Source organism: Corvus hawaiiensis, chromosome 10, assembly GCF_020740725.1.
Source record: "Corvus hawaiiensis isolate bCorHaw1 chromosome 10, bCorHaw1.pri.cur, whole genome shotgun sequence".
In the NCBI taxonomy this organism is placed as follows: Eukaryota; Metazoa; Chordata; class Aves; order Passeriformes; family Corvidae; genus Corvus; species Corvus hawaiiensis.
Window position 1 is genome coordinate 19179725 of NC_063222.1, and position 15967 is coordinate 19195691.

Consider the following 15967-nt stretch of genomic DNA (forward strand, 5'->3'; position numbering starts at 1 on the left):
AAACTGTTTGGAGAATCACCTTCTCCAAAGAGGCAGGGTGAGAGAGCTCTCTGGATTTGTTCCTGGATGGCTGCACTGATGGCTCACAGTGTGCTGGTGCACAAATACAGCCATGCCCATAGACAACCGGCTGGCTGGCACAGGCAGAGCTGTGTTATGTTGTAGGGAGTTGCTGGTAACAAGCTGGGCTTTTCCAGTCCTTTGAATTACTGCTGAACATTTTAGAGCTGTGTGGACAGGCCTTCACTTAACCTGATGTCTTCTAATTTTATTTTGATTTGTCTTGATGGTGGAAAGTTACATTTAGATTTATGCTGTGGCTGGACCCTGGTGGCCCATCATAATGGGTCAATTAGTGAGGCTGGGGGGCCTGGGAGCTACTTTTGACAGCTGGATTTCAAGACAGCATCTACTCAGTTCAGGACATTTGCATAGAATTTGCATTTTGGCTGAGCCCATGCATGTAAATGTAGGTTTGCATTGTTTCTCTTCTTTGAATGACTGTTTAATTAACTTTAAATTTAATTATGCAATCTGCCATCTGCCCAAGTCCCTACAGTGTTGTTATATCACCGTTCTTTTCTACTTCCACTAAGATATTCCCTTTCCTTGAAGTTTGCCCTACTTTTCAGTGATTAAGATAATTTCAAATTGTTCAATTCCTTGGCTACTTTTGAGGAGAATTCACAGCAATGTTGTAGGAACTCTTAGCTTTGTGGTCTGGCTTGGACCGAGCAGAGGAATGTACTGCAGAACCTCCAGTTTAAGATTCTTTGAATTTACATTTCATGAGAGAAGGCTCTTCTTTTATTTGCGTGTGATAAGGAGAATGCACTCTCAGACTTTCTTTTACACTCCAGATTGAGCATCTGAAATGTTGCCTACCAGGTTTATCTCCTGCAGGTCTCTGCTGCAGTGAAGCATCACTGAACTGATTACATATCTCCAAGTCTTCCCTTTCCACTCCTACATCTCTAATGAATTCTTTCCCATGACATCCTCATTTGTCTCTGTCGCTTTGACTTTAATCTTGAGCCATCTACTTTATTTAACCTCTTGGCTTCAAGATACTGTAAAATGCATGGAGGTGGTTCTGTTCCAAGGCTGTCCAAGAACTCTGAACTCTTTTACTTTATGTTGAGAGAAATGTGGAAGCACAACTGTTCCTAACATAGGTTGGAGCAGAGCTGTGCTTGCAGGGAGCGTGGTGGATGGGGTTTGGTCCTGTGTGTGTATTATTGGGGCTCTAGGACAAGAGATAGATTCCAAGGAGTGTCTTTAATTCCCAGTACAGAACTCCTTCCCTGAGCAACTATACCAACAGCTGTCTTTGTGTTTTTCCTTTTAAAATGAAATAGAACAAAAAAGGATTTGGCTGTTACCATTAGTGGGACATTTAATCTCTTAAATCCGCAAAATATTTTGCAAAACATAAATAGGTTGTTACTTCTGGCCTGTCCGTGACCAGTGTTTTTGTTGACATAACTCACATTTGAGATCACTTCAATGGTGTTTGTTGGTTTTGCCTGTTGTTTTTGCCTGTGTGTGGTAATTTGATCCCGGATATTGTAGTAGTCATTTAAGTGCTTGGAGATTTTTGACTTAGTCACTTCTATAATATGGCATCTATTGGATGTCACTGGTGCATTAGAAATTCAAAACAATCTAAGAAACACATTTTGGCTTTTAAAATTTGAGAGGGAATTATTCTAGAGGCTTCTTTGAGCTGCAGAAAATATCAAATAGCTTTGAAATTGCCTGTTTAAGCTTATGAAAGGGGCAGACACAGGGATCCTAGCAAAACCACCCTGATGTTAATGCAGTTTGTACTGGCAAAGCATCTTCTGCTGGGAGAGTTTATTTGACTCTGGAGAATGAAAGGGGCAGTTGCCTGGTACAACAGTGCCAACAGTTGGTCTGTGCCTGTCCAGAGCTCCCAGCCAGGAGCTGTGTCCCCCCAGCCCATCAAAGCTGTGCAGAGACAGATTCACAAAAGTACCTGAGACGAGTTGTTCAGGGGCTATGTAGGATTGTGGATTTTTTATGTCCCAGATGTCTTTCCAAAACAAAGCAGAGTTTGTGTTGGCTGAACTTTAGTATTGAGACTATTAATACACCCTGTTACACATCAGCATCCATAGTGCCTCATAAAGTTGCAGATAGAACTTCCTGGCAGCTCTTGGAGAGTATTCATTTGCTAAAAGACCAAATTTGAAGGTTTCTAAAATTTGCTTTGTCAACTCTGCCAGGAGTCAAGGGCCAACGTGCATTTACAGATCTGTGAGGTGATGCCTTGGGCTGCCTCGTGGTTGGACACTAATTCATTAAATCTCTAGTAAGGATGAGTGGGAATATGCTTTATTTAGCTTTCTTGCTGTGTTTAACCTAGTCTGACTTAAATGGGAGTGTGGGACTAACCGCAGGCTGGCATCAGGGTAGTTCTTGTTGTCTTTGGTTGGTTAATTTCTGCTTTTGGGGCTAGGGTAGTGTTGAGTGACCCTTCTTTTGGTAGCTGCCATGTCTTCAAGCTCATGGGTGTATCCTTATCATGTCTTATTAAGTGCACAGCTGGGTTGTCTTGAAGAATTACTTGGAAGTCTTGAAGGGAATTGGTTTAAGTCATTGAAATGAGTCAGCAATGAAATGGAATATTGTAGAAATATGGACAAATATTTAGGAACTGTGTGTTGTGTCTCATTAACTGATAAGAAATTGTTCTATTGCGTGTTATCAGTTCTGGGGATATGCTTCTGTTTCTTCTCACACTTACGCTAACTGGAAAACAGAGATTTTCCAAAGATTCCTTTCCATATCTAGACCATGATCTAATGCTGGGAAGCAATGGAAAATCCTCTTAGCAATGGCAGAGTTAGTGGAGGTGTTGGTGTCCAGTCATGGACTGATAAAAGTAGATAGCAGATGGAAGTATTTTGTATTGGAAAAGTTTGTAACAATATTGTTCTGTCCAATGCTTTCAACATAAATTCCTTTTTTTTTTAAATGTAAAAGGAACCATTACATGCCGAGATAGTGTCTGGGGGGTCAGAGTCCTAAACCTGCAGAGGTGTTATCAGCACAGCTGTGATGGTTTCACAGTCCTGCCCACCCCAGGGATCTGCCTAAGTATTGCAGGTATCTACAGAAATAATATAGATGGTAACAAAGCTGGAAGTTTGGAGGTAAAAATGTCTGGTGAAAATGTAGATGCCCTTTGGTAGGAAAGGGAAAAACTATACCAAGATCTCCTTCTCTTGAAATTCACTTGGATCTCTCAAGTAAAACTAGTTCTTGCTGGATGGGAGTTGTCATGGATGTGCCGATTAAGATTCAGCGATACTTTCCTTCTCTGCTGGTAGTAATCAAAGAGATTGTCAGGTGTGAGAGGGCAGTTAGAATGTTTTATTTTTGGTAAATAAAATTGAGGGTCTTGATTCTTTCTTATGTAAAGCAATATGCAAATTTTAATATAAAATTAAAGACTTTCTGGCCTTGCTGACTTCATGTTTAGTTGAGCATTTTACTTGATTTAGTTCACCATCTAATTGATCAACTGACTAATAGATGTAAATTTAATTAAATGCAGTACTTTCCAAAAGCTAAACTCTAGAGTGATTTTGTATAAATTATGTCAAAATAAGCTGATTTAAAACATCTAGCCTCCTCTCTTACTGTAAGCCAGATCAATTATTCTGGGCAGCTGCCTGCGTGCTTTTTTTTCCCCCCAAATAAGAAAAGATTAATAGGTACTTAGGCTTAAAGACCAAAATGTGCCATTGTGTGATGTCATTGTTGTGATAGAGATGAAGTGAGGTGGTTTGGATTTTAGATGGAGCTCCAGTGCTGTCCTTCCAGCAGAGCTCAGACAGCCCCTGTGTCCTTTCCCCTCCTTTTCCTGGTGTCCATGGTGAGAATAAAAGTGCGTTACTGATTGTGAACTGTTCTGAAAGCCCACAAATGCACCCACTTCTCTTTCACGCCTCTCTTGCTGTGGAGGTAGGAGTTGTGTGTTTCTACTTCCCACAAGTGCTTCCCTTTGGCTAGTTTGAAGGGTTTCCCTGCTCCATGGGTGGAATTGCTGGTCCTATTTAGGTGTCCCTCTGTCGCCCTTGTAGGAAGCCTCCATGCCTGATAGAGGTGTTGGGATTTTTTCAACCCAAGTCTCCCTCCAGAGGACTTCAAGTACTGAACAGTGAACTGCCTTTCCTCAAATTGTTAGTCCTCTGTCATTTCCCATTGAAAATGACAACATCTAGAAATCCCAGGCAAGTGTTGGCTGCATCCACAGGAAGCAGCTCTACATCATCTTTGCAGCCAGATAAACACCCAAATGTGTTGCATCTGCTGCATGTTGTGAATATTTACGTGTAGTGCACTAGAATTGCTCTGTGTTCAGGCCTGAGTGGTTCTGCACAGCAGATGTGTTTGGTGCTCTGTGGTTGCTTCAAGCCTCCTGTTGGGATGGATCAGCCAACCTCAGCTCTCAGTCCCTGCACTTCAGTCTTCCTTCCACTGAAATTTTAAATTTTCTATTGTGTTCATTTGCTTATTAATTTATTTAGTGTTTGGTTATTTTAATACCTAGAATGTGTTATTACTTTGTTTGACATCCTGCCCTGAGAGATTTTGTTCTATCTTACAAATCACTCAACTGTAACACCAAGGAAAAAGTAAGATTGACACACCTGGTGCTGGAATAGGGTTTAACCATGTTTGTGATAGATTTTCCAGAAAGAATAGTCTCAATATATCCTGTGCTATAAAGTGGTCAAATTAGAGTTTGCTTTGTGGAATGATGTCTGTTTATGCATCAGAATATTAATGCTGGGCAGCGGGGACAGCAGGAAAGCCCATCATGAGAGGTATTTCTAACTTCCAGTTTTAGGGGACAGGTGCATTGCAGAAACAAATACTGACTCTAGTTGAAACAGATGGTGACCTGTAGTTAGGTCTTTTTCTTTTAAAAGAAGAAATACAAGAAGTTACAGTCATGCAGAATTTGATGTGTTCCAGTTGAATGCTAATTGTGACAGTTGTCTGTAGCTTTGTAACAGGAGTGGCTTTGTTTAGCCATAAATGTCATGGCCACGGGGGTCAAATGCTACCCGAAGTGGCTGTGTGTAAACTGCCTTGCAGGCCAGCTACATCGAAGTTAGAGTTTGTTGTTTTGAGTGAATTTTGTCTTTGAGTTTTGTTTTTGAGTTTGAGTCTGAGCAAATGAAAAATCCCACCACAGAGCAAGCCCAAGGCTTAAGTGCTGAAAATGTGCAGATGCCTCTCTGCATGTCTACCTCTTATCACACAAAGATGCTTCTGTACCCTTTGCTGTTGCTGTACGTTATTTTTGGCTGTATTTTTTGAACCAATGGCCGAGCCAAGTGCTGGGACAACTCTTTTCTGCAGTGCCTAATTCTGGCTCTCAGCTCGCAGCCCAATTCATGAGACTTTTTTTTCGCTTTCCCCCTCTGCATTTGACTTTCTCCTCTTATTTTTTTTTTCAGCTCCTTCTTAATTATATGTTAAGATTTAGCCTCCTTTTTATCCCAGGTTCTTTAATTCATAGTAGTATTTTCTGTGACTTGCTGTCATAGAAACGAGGGCTTTAGAGGACCTTATGAGCTCGTGTAATCCATTTCACTACCTCAAGGAAAAAACTACTCTTCTTAGACCAACTCTGGCAGACGTCTGTCTCACCTATTTTTAAGAACCTCCAACGAAGCAGATTGCATGACCTCTCTGGGTGAGCAGCCTAAAATCCTGCCTGTTGCAGTTTAAGTCAGATTCCTTCACCAAAATGCCTCTGAAAACACATCCAGAGCAAATTGCGTTGCCAATTCTCTGGTCTGTACTCTTACTTTTGGTGCCTGTTTTTAAACTTAACTTGACCCTTGGGACGTTTGTAAATAAGTTCATTAGGCAGTTACAAATGAGTTAATTTTAGTTCCGTGTTATTATGTGGTCCATACCGGTTGTGTTGCCTCAGTTGCCTCGGCTGAAACCTAAATTTGCTGCTGTTACAGCTACAACCTCCTCAGACAGTCTCCGCCCTGGAAGCGCCCTCAGAGTGTGAAAAGCTTGATTGTGTAGAAAGAGGCCCAACTATGTTGTGTTATTGTGACTGAAAACAGAAGCCTCCTCTTTGTTTCAGCTTCCCATTTGGAGATGCTGCTGTGGTGTGAAATCTCTTCCTGGACTGGTCTGAGCTGGCACCTTGAGTTCTCTCTCTGCCTGTCTTGGTGTCTTCCCTCCTGAGTTAGGAGGATCCTTCCCTCCTGCTGATTTTCCTGTTGTTATATATATTTGAAAATTGCTTTTTCTCTGTGATTGGGCAAAGTAGCAGTTTTCTCTTGTTGCACCATATTTTTTAAAGATCTCTGCTTAAGTACAGCTTTTTAAACATTTTTTTCTCGATGCTGTGAAGCAATCTACGATTTCATTTGAGAAGGATACCATAGGTAAAAAATTTGCCTTGTAACTTGGATAGCACCGTAGCAAATAAGTTGGCGTTCCACGTTTTCTGACTTGCAGGTACAAGCTTGGACCCAGGGAGCGTAGCCAGGAGGGGCTGGAAGGCAAAGCTGTGATGACATGTTCAGTATCCAGGTGGAGGGCCAAGAGGGCAGCTGCGCGGCGCTGGGTTGCATTCCAATGTGCTGATCCGTGGAACAGCGTTGGCATACGCTTTGGAAGCTGCTGCTTGCTCTCCTGGCTGTAGGGAAGGGGCTGAGGTGATGGCAGGGAAGTAAGGGGTGAGTCTCTGCAGAATATTTTCATATGATTGTGGCCTACTCTGAACAGGCTGGACATTTGGAGCCTTGGCACTTCTTTCTGGTGTCCTTGTGTACCGTGCTGCCTCTGGTAGCTCCAAAGTTAGTAATTCCACTGTGGGTTGTTAAGAATTCTTTTTTTTTTTTGCTTTCTTGATTCCCGAACTGGTTAATTAAGTTGTAGGGAAGTTATATTTTCTCACTACTTGGGGGCTTAATGGGGTGGAGACTTTGGAAGCAGTTTAACAATTTCACATTTTATATGCTCTAATGAATTTCCCAGGATTTTGGAAGGGTTGTATCCAATTTTAGCATCGTAATTTCCAGCTTTTTATTTATGCTAAAATAAGTTAGTGGTGTATTATGAAGCCCAGAGAGCCAACAGATTACAAATGAACTAATGAAGACATTGTTTCTCTTGGATAAAGGCTATGACTCATGGTTGTAACTTGTACTGAAGAACTAGAGACCATGAGCTTCACCAGGACCACCAGCTGGCACTGGGGTTCCTCTTCCCTTCCCTGTTATTTCAAACCTGTATTTGGTTTCAGGTGCAGAAAAAAGAGGGTTTGCAAGAACCAGAAACAACTCTGAATCTGCAAGAACTCCCCAGAACTTCGATAGGAAGAGACAACTCTCTGAATCGCAGACAGAAACAATGAACAATTCAGACAGCAGAATAAATCCTAGACAACTGGGAACTCCCAGAGGTATTAAAGCAGTGTGTGTACAAGCTTGAGGAATTAGCTGCCTTGAAGCCTGTGCTTTAAAAGATGGGCGGGGATGAATGCTATTGACTTTAAAATGAGCTGTAAAAGACTGTTCATTTGTAAAATACTATTACTCCAGGCTTTTTGGTGTTCTGAAGTCGGGTGCCAGTATTTCTAGGCAAACTGTTATCAGAAAGTCAACTTCGAATATAAAACCTCTGTACAGATTCTGTTAAGAAACATAGACATGTTTGGTGGGCAAGGTAACACTTACAAATTTTTGTTTGCAGGAGGATCCTATGCTGGTGTCCCAACATCAGGGGACAGAAGGAATCTAAATAAACCCACTCGAGGGAGGAAGAAGAGTATATTTGAAGCCTACATGTCAAAGGAAGATGTTTCAGCAGGACTGAAAAGGGGAGAGCTAATTCAGGTGCCTGAAATATATACAGTGTCCATGCTCTTGTGATAAGTCTGGGAAAATCACAGGCAGTTGTTGGAAATCAGCAGCAGCTGATGACAGGGAATTGATGTATCACTTGTAGATGCCAGAGGAAGATATTTTCCCTTTCTCAGGCTGTTCTACAAGTGGAATGGAATCTTCTGCATTCCTCTGAAGTAGTTTTTTGTTTGATTGCATGTTCTGTAAAATTCCTGATCCACACTAGTGATGAATTGCAGATTGCTGGTTGAACAGTCTGCTGGCCATGATGGTCATTACTGGGGAGACACTTCCTTTTACAAATAATTCTCAAAACAACAGCAGTTGCTGGCAGACTCTGTCTGTGTCAGTGTAAGTAAAAACAAATGCCTTTAGCAAGATACCTCTTGCTGAATTTTCTCTCAAAAATGTTTGTGCTTCTTTTTGGAGCAGCAAAACTGCAGCCATCATTAGGCAGCAATTCTTTTCTAAAGAATGTGGGGGTGGTCTTGCTGTCCTATTTGCTGGATAGAGAAGATTTACACGAAGGCTGGCAGGTCTGAGATGGAGAAGAAGAGAGCATCCTTGCACCACATTCATGGTAGTCCTCAACATGGTGTAATGTTCTCCAGGACACACCTGGCATCCCAGTGAGATCAGACTGGCTGGAGAAAAAAGGCAGGTGGAACTCAGTGAGGGCATGACATCCATGCTGAGGGATTGTTTACCCAAAGACAGACAGGTCCCTTACCATTTAATTAATGTTGTAGTGCTGGTGAGGTTGTGATATTTACTTTTACCAATACATTGGAGTCTCAAATGACATCACCTCAATTTTGTCTGATTTTTTGTTATAATTGCATAATAATTCTTGTATATTAATACAATGGTATAATCTCTGGAGGCGTGATGAGGATTTTACATAAAAGACTGCCTGATTCCATTCTGAAGACCAATCTCATGCACTCTTAGCTTTGAGAGAAATCATGTCCCTGCTGATGATCAGCATGGTCCACTGGGCTACTTAGACCTCAGGCCAGTGCATTTTTAAAGAGCATCACAGACATCTGCAGTGGGAAGTAAATGGTGCGGGAGGAAATGGAAGCCTTAAGCTGTGACTTCCCTCATGGCTGCACTGGCATATGGCATCAACTAAAGCTCCTGCCTTACCTTTGGGAGTATTTTTGGCACCATTTTTGGTAACAGCCTGATAGCGTTAAGTGCAGTGTGCGTAGGCTGCCTATGAGGTCAAGTGCAGCTGCAGATGAGGCACATCAGGCTGTGTGACTACTACCTGAGAATCCCACTGAAATGCTGAGTCCCCACGGACCTGTGATTGCATGATCCCTGGCAAAAGAATCCCTATGACAGCTGGTGAGGGGTCAGTAGCTCTGACCGAGGAAGCTGTGACCGGTCCGGAGAGATGGTCCCAAAAGGAATCGCCTTCCCGAGGCCCGGTGTCTTCCCTCAGCTGCTGGCTAGGAGGGCCCGTGCAGAGGCTGTCAGCTCTTTAGTGATTATCAGCTCGTGATTCCAGCTCAGCTCTGCAGGGCAGCCCCCAGGCCAGACCAGGGAGAGAGACGAGAGGCTCATGTAGCTGTTCCACACGAGTAGCTTTATTAGTTCGGTGAAGGGGAGCCAGGGACGGGCTCTCTCTGCCCTCACAGGGGCAGGGGGCTGGCTTTATAGGGATACAGGGGGTGGGCATCAGGGGGTAAGGGCCAATGGGTTACAAAGGATCTGCATGGGGTCTCCCAGAGGATTCTGGGTTTGTCTTCTCACCATAATTAAGAGTAGCTCCCTTTCCAGGGGAGTTCTGCTGGGAGGTTTAGGCACTCTCCTTATCTCAGCAGACGTCCCTCCAGGGCGGGGGCTGGGCATACCCCACAAATCCCTAACTCTTGTAAATGTGTAGTGTCTACTCCAGGTGATGTGCTGTGTAACTGGAAGAGTCATACGTGCTTTCTTAGGCTGTATCTGTTTTCCTTTCATCCAGTTCCACATCTCAGGGAAACAACTGAGACTGTAGAAGCTGGATTTAATCATTCTGAGCTGAGTGTTACATCATGGACATCCCAGCTCAGTATTTCTCATCTTCAGTTCATTCATCCTTATGATTTCATCAAGACCATTCATCACTGCAGCCTCAACCAGGATAGGTGAGATCCTGAAAGCAGCTTTAGTGAATGGACAAATATTCAGTGGTTTTCTCTAAGACAGCAAGAGCTAGAATGAACAAATGCCTGTTGTATTAATCCCCAAAAGGAGGGCATTGTTCTGGCATGGTAACCTGCAAAAAGGCTCCACAGCAGCCTATGGAAGGGGAGGAAAAACCTATTAGTCTGAATCTGATGGTCCTGAGGAAACTGGAGTGTTCCCAGTCAGCAGCATGACTCTGAACATGGGGTGTCCCCTAGAGCATCCTGGAAGCACTGGATCTGCTTATATTTGGATGAGAATTTGAGAGCTCTGTTAGGGAGAAAGGAGCCTACCATGACACTGAGATTTTTGCTGGACGGTGGCAGCTGTGCAACAAAGTATTCCTGAAAGCCCAACCCACAGAAACTACTGGCAGACCTGGGGATTGCTCAGATGACACACAAGTGCCACAAAGATTAGGCAGCTCCAGATCAGGAAGAGTGAAAGGTTATCTTTATGGGTGCTGACGTCTGTCAGTACTATTGGTCTTAATGGCTTCTGGTCCTGTATCTGACATAACTCAGGTTTTGATAAGTAGCACGAGAAGTGTGCCCTGCGGACTCCTGGATTCATTTTGTCGTGCGACGTGTGCGGAAGTGTCCTTCCACAAGAAAAGGGATCTGAGCTCAGGCGCTTATGAGTGCATAGAATTCCCACTTCCCTGCCCTTAAAACTGCAGGGAGCAAACACCAGGCGTATTGGGTTGGTTGGAATCACACCGGATGGCCTGAAGGCAAACAAGATTGAATAACTCCTGCGTCGTTCCGTGAGCGCACGATGATGGTTATACACAACAGATGAAATTGGGCTGTGTATTAAAGAACATTGACCCAAAGGACTCTAATCATCCTCTGAAGCATCAGCCAGAAACTCATGTCTGCTCCACGCCTCCAGCATCTCCCAGACCCTCCCTGCAGGGCTGCTGGGGTCAGGCGGAGCGAACAGAGGTGCAGAGCCTGCTTTGCTGTTAAGAGGGTGTTTCTCCTTGGAAAGCTGTTCTTTTGTGGATGTAAAAGCTGGGGTTTCCCTGATTTTCATGGATTGTTTTTTCAAAGAAAGCCTTGGTAGCAATCAGATACTTGTGAACCCTGTCCTTTTTTTCATGTTTTGTACATACAAACAAATCTAGGCATATGTGTTACAATAGCTGTTATAAATGGCTTGGTTTGGGATGCTCGAAGTTTAGTCTGAGTACTGCCTGCCCTGGTCTAGCAGAGCAGCTTGAGAAATCGTGACCCTTTTGTGTCTCACTGGGAAAGTTCAATAAGGTTAGTAACTTTATTGGCAAGAACCTGTGAAGCTGACTTGAATCATCAGAAAGTGTTTTAGAGACCTTCCTGCAGACCTTGTTCTTCCCTTTCATAACAAAGGCCCTAATGACAGAAGAACACTGATAAATATAGCAGCTATTATTCGCAAGCTATTGTAAAATAATACAATATTAGTGTGACATCACGAGACTCTGCAGCCAGATCCTCACCCCCTAATACACATATGAGAACAGTTGTTCATTGCAGATGGGGAGAGTGACTGGTTCCAGATATGATATCACAGCGTGAAATGTACAACATTGTAAATAGGATTTTCATGGGCACAGATAATAGGGCCCATCTGCTTTCTAAGATAAATTTTGTGAGTTTCTTGCTTAAAGGAAAGAGCTGAAGTATTTTAACATTACTTGATATAAGACTTCTAATGCTGATCATAATTAGGTAGTGCATATAAAATGCAGATAAACAGGCTGCACAATAAATGTGGTAACACTGCTTCTCTGTGCATTTGCTGGAGCTGGGCATCCATGGGCACGTTGCTGCTCTGGTGCCTTCTGGGCCATGGGCACAAACCCTGATTTTTCATGTGCATGATAGGTATTTACACCTGACTGATTGACAGCTGTCCCAAACTATTCAAGGGGATTTTGCAGAGGAAAACAGGATCCACATATGGGAATTGATTCGTTGTCAAGCAGAGCAACAGTCCCTTTCCATTTTTTCTTTTCTCTCTGTAGCAGCTTCTGATGACTGATTCTGGGAAATAAGTGGAGGATGACCACTGGGAGTTTTCCATCCGTGGGTACCAGTGCTAACAGAGACTGATGACAGCAAGTCAGCTCTTGCTTTGCTGAAGCATAAAATACCCCAGGGTTGCTCTCAGTGGGTTGTCTTTGTTTCCATGCTGTTTCCATGTTGGTTTGGGATGCTCGAAGTTTAGTCTGAGTACTGCCTGCCCTGGTCTAGCAGAGCAGCTTGAGAAATCGTGACCCTTTTGTGTCTCACTGGGAAAGTTCAATAAGGTTAGTAACTTTATTGGCAAGAACCTGTGAAGCTGACTTGAATCATCAGAAAGTTGTTCCTGCCATGGGTGCAAGTGTGGTTGTTCCTGCCATGGGTGCAAGTGTCCTTGTTAGTACAAGTTATGTGAGATATCAAACGAGACAGTGCAGCAAAGTACTCAAATAGTATGTGAAGAGTATAGAATACATGCTGCTGGTATTCTGGTATTCTGTATTTGCTGGCATACTTTAGCAAATAAGTGCAATGGAAAATCTTCATAAATCTGTGAAATCTTCTTCAAGGCAGCAAAGCTTTAACATATAATCAGCTCTATTTTCCTATTGTCTGAGTGTTTCCCAGAATACATAAAAAAATGATTTGCCGCAGTAAAGTTTTAAAGAAGCAATTCCTGTGAGATGCTCCTATGATTGCTTAACACAGAAGTGCAAACAGATGGAATCTGTTTGTATAATAAATTGGCTAACATTACTTCAAATACACAAGTAGAGAAATTTTTAAAGTTTCTTCCCAGAGCAAAGCCTGTTGGAAGACAGATACCTAAGTTGTGTTCCCATAAGATTCAAATGCTGTCAATTTGAACTGCAGTCACCTGAATCCCAATTTCCAGGATCCTTTTGGGATGCAAATGTGTAGCCTGTAAGGCCTTGGTTGGCTCTGCCTTTCTCTTGGATGGACCTGAGTGCAAGCAGCTAAACTGGTTGGTTTACTTTGGAGGGGTGATATGAATTTGTTGCAGGTGACTTGGCCTTGAAGTTGGCAGATAACAAAGCAGAAAGAGATAGACCATGGAATTTTCTAATATATTTAAGATAGTTTGCCTTTAAGTATGTTTAAACAGAATTTAATCCTGTAGACTTTAAATGTTTATTTTTGGAAAATCCTTTTGATTCTTTTTTGGAAATGTACTTTATTATCACAGAGTTACTGCTGCTGTCTGTTTGCAGGAACAGCCTAAGCAGCCAGAGCCCCATAAGAATGATACCTGCTGCCATGCAAGCTCAGCTTTTCTTTTACTTTTTCCTTGCATCCTCCAAAATAAGCAAACCCAACATTCTCCTTTTCCAAGACAGAGCGAGCCAAATTGTTTCTATTATCCATTTGTTAACGAAGTTGGTGGATGCTCAGCAGAAAATATGTGAAAGGAACGGGTAGGCTTGGATCCTCAGTTCACCCAGTAGCAGCAACAACTAATGATTCAACATCTCTTTGATGACAGACTGCAGTAGATCAGCTTAAGCCTATCATGAAACTGCCTTTTGGCTTGAAGTTGCTTGGATGCTAAGTTGTCAAGACTTGAAATGTATAATGGAAATTTAGATGTATCTCTCATGTTTCACAGTAGATATATTACCCACAGCTCTCTAATTTAACTGGTGTTATATAAAATTAATAAGATTCAGGCATAATCTGTCTCCTTTTCTTTTTTTTTTAAGGGACCCTTGAGAATAAATCCTAAGAAGTACCATGAAGCCTTCATTCCATCTCCAGTAAGTGTAATTTTATAATGCTTTAAAGTTCATAAGTAAAGGTGCATTAATATAGGAGTTATGCTGTGCACAGAAGGTCACTCAGAGGTGAATGAGTTGGAAAAAATGAACACAATCTGGATTTTCTTTTATATCAAATATTCCCAAACAAATCCTGCTTTCTCATACCTCAAAGAAACTCTTCGCTTGTGCTGAAGTTGGGGATACTGCAGGGTCCCACAGAGGCCAGCTGAAGTCAGGTTTGAGGACCACCAGATAGCGTAATCAGAAACGCTTGGTTGATGGCTGCAGAGGTTTTTTAGATTTTCCACTGATTTAAGTTAATCTCCCCTAAACAAATATGCTCTCCATTTTCGATCTGCTGTATGAGCTGATTTGAAAAGTCATTCCAGAAATAATATGTGTGATTCCTTTTCATGTGCCCGCCTTGGCGCGGGCTGTATCTTGGTTGGCTTGGGATGTGCTTCTGTCACATGGGACTGGCTTGCACCTCTTTTCTCTTCTTTCCTTATTTTGACAGAAAAGAAGGACTCTTGCAATTTCAGGGCCTTCCAGTCGGGAAGGTGACCTCACAGCTGGCACAGCCAAAGGTTTTTATGTCGAACTGACTTGGTCAAAGTGTTGCTGTTAATGAGTTTTATATTCAAATGTTTTGCTGGTGTGGGGATGAGAAGGCAGAGCCTGCCCTGAGACAGTGAAACACTGATTATGTTGTTGTCCCTGCTACTGACAGCACTATTGTTTTGGAGCTTGGACTGAAAGCCTTGAAATTCATGGTGTTTTTCAGTTCATGTTGTTGATTTGGGGCAATGTTTTGGAGCTTTGTTAGAGAAGGTTGGGTGGGGAAAGGTTGGGGCAGCACAGAATACAGTAACATTAACTAGAGGAAGAAGTACAGAGCAGCTCTCTGGTACATCAGAGGGGAAGCGTGTAAGGGAAAGGAACTTTGATGCTTCCTTTGCCAGGTGTTCTTGTAGGTGTAGTAAGTATAAGCTGTCAAGTGTATTCTCTGAATTTACAAAATGCAAGGTTAAAAGAGAAATTCAGCTACTCTCATGAGTTATTTGGATGTGAGCCTTTACCCCTAATCGCCCCTCTAGTGTCCAGCTGTTGCCTTGTGCCTGTTCTGTGTGCAGGAATGCATACATTAAGGAGGGCTAGCAGAGGTGGTTATCTCAGCTATCTTTCTACTTTTCTGCCCTTTATGGAGATGAATACCAGAATCAACACCTGGATGAAGATGACTCTGGCTCGTGTGGGCACAGTCCTTTAAGACAGATGCTTTGGGAAAGCTTATCCTTTGTATAACATTATTTGCCATAATGGAGGGGTTGCAGCCTTGGTGTTCTGCAGCACTTCCCATCATTGACAGATGCTGCAAGAGCTGCAGCTGTGAAAAATCACCCTTTCTTTCCTGCTGTTGATGAGGGCACTGTACCCCTTTCTCTTCAGCTCTGACTTGGCCATGGCTTCATGGAGTTCAGTGCAACAGCTGTTCACCTTCTGACACCAAAAGTCCCTGCGTGTTTCTTGCCACACATGTGCTCTGTCTGCTTGTCTTATTGTTGCATGAAGAGTTGAGGGGAAGGCCCAGGGCTTTTCTCTTGAAAGCTACCCAGAGAACAGACCCCAGGAGTTTAAATCTCTGCCTCGCATCTCGTGTGTTCCCTGCGCAGGGTGGTGTGGTTTGAAGTGGCAGTGTGAAGGATGGTGCTGCTGAGTGTGAGTGACAGTGACTGGACCTGTGCTGTGCTTGTGGGAGACACTTCCAGAGCAGATGGAAGTACTGCAGATCTCTTGTCGGAGGGGGATAGGGAGCACTGCTGGAGATATCTGCAGAGATAGCCTGGAGGGGGCTGCAGAAGTCTTGAAGCCACTGTGGCCAATAGATGCACCCCAGGGACAGCTGAGACTTTGCAAGTGATTGTGTTCTGTTGTCATTCAGCGCCGTTTTAATTGCATTAGTAAGCTGAAGTGTCAGCTGTGCGGAGGAAAAACTGGGATGCACAAATTTTCTTGGAAGTGCGTAAGTTCACCCAACAATTGTGAGCCTGTAGCTCAAGATACAGAGATGTTTCTTTTTGGAGGGAAA

The 15967-nt window shown here is 43.0% G+C and overlaps 1 protein-coding gene across 1 annotated transcript in view; it reads left to right on the top strand.

Moving 5' to 3' along the window:
• The window catches only part of DIS3L2 (DIS3 like 3'-5' exoribonuclease 2), a 184724-nt gene that overhangs the window by 11058 nt on the left and 157699 nt on the right, over positions 1-15967 (top strand). Inside the window, 3 exon segments of the mRNA XM_048314282.1 lie at positions 7316-7474; positions 7765-7907; positions 13822-13875. Of these exon segments, the coding sequence (XP_048170239.1) occupies positions 7316-7474; positions 7765-7907; positions 13822-13875 (356 nt within the window).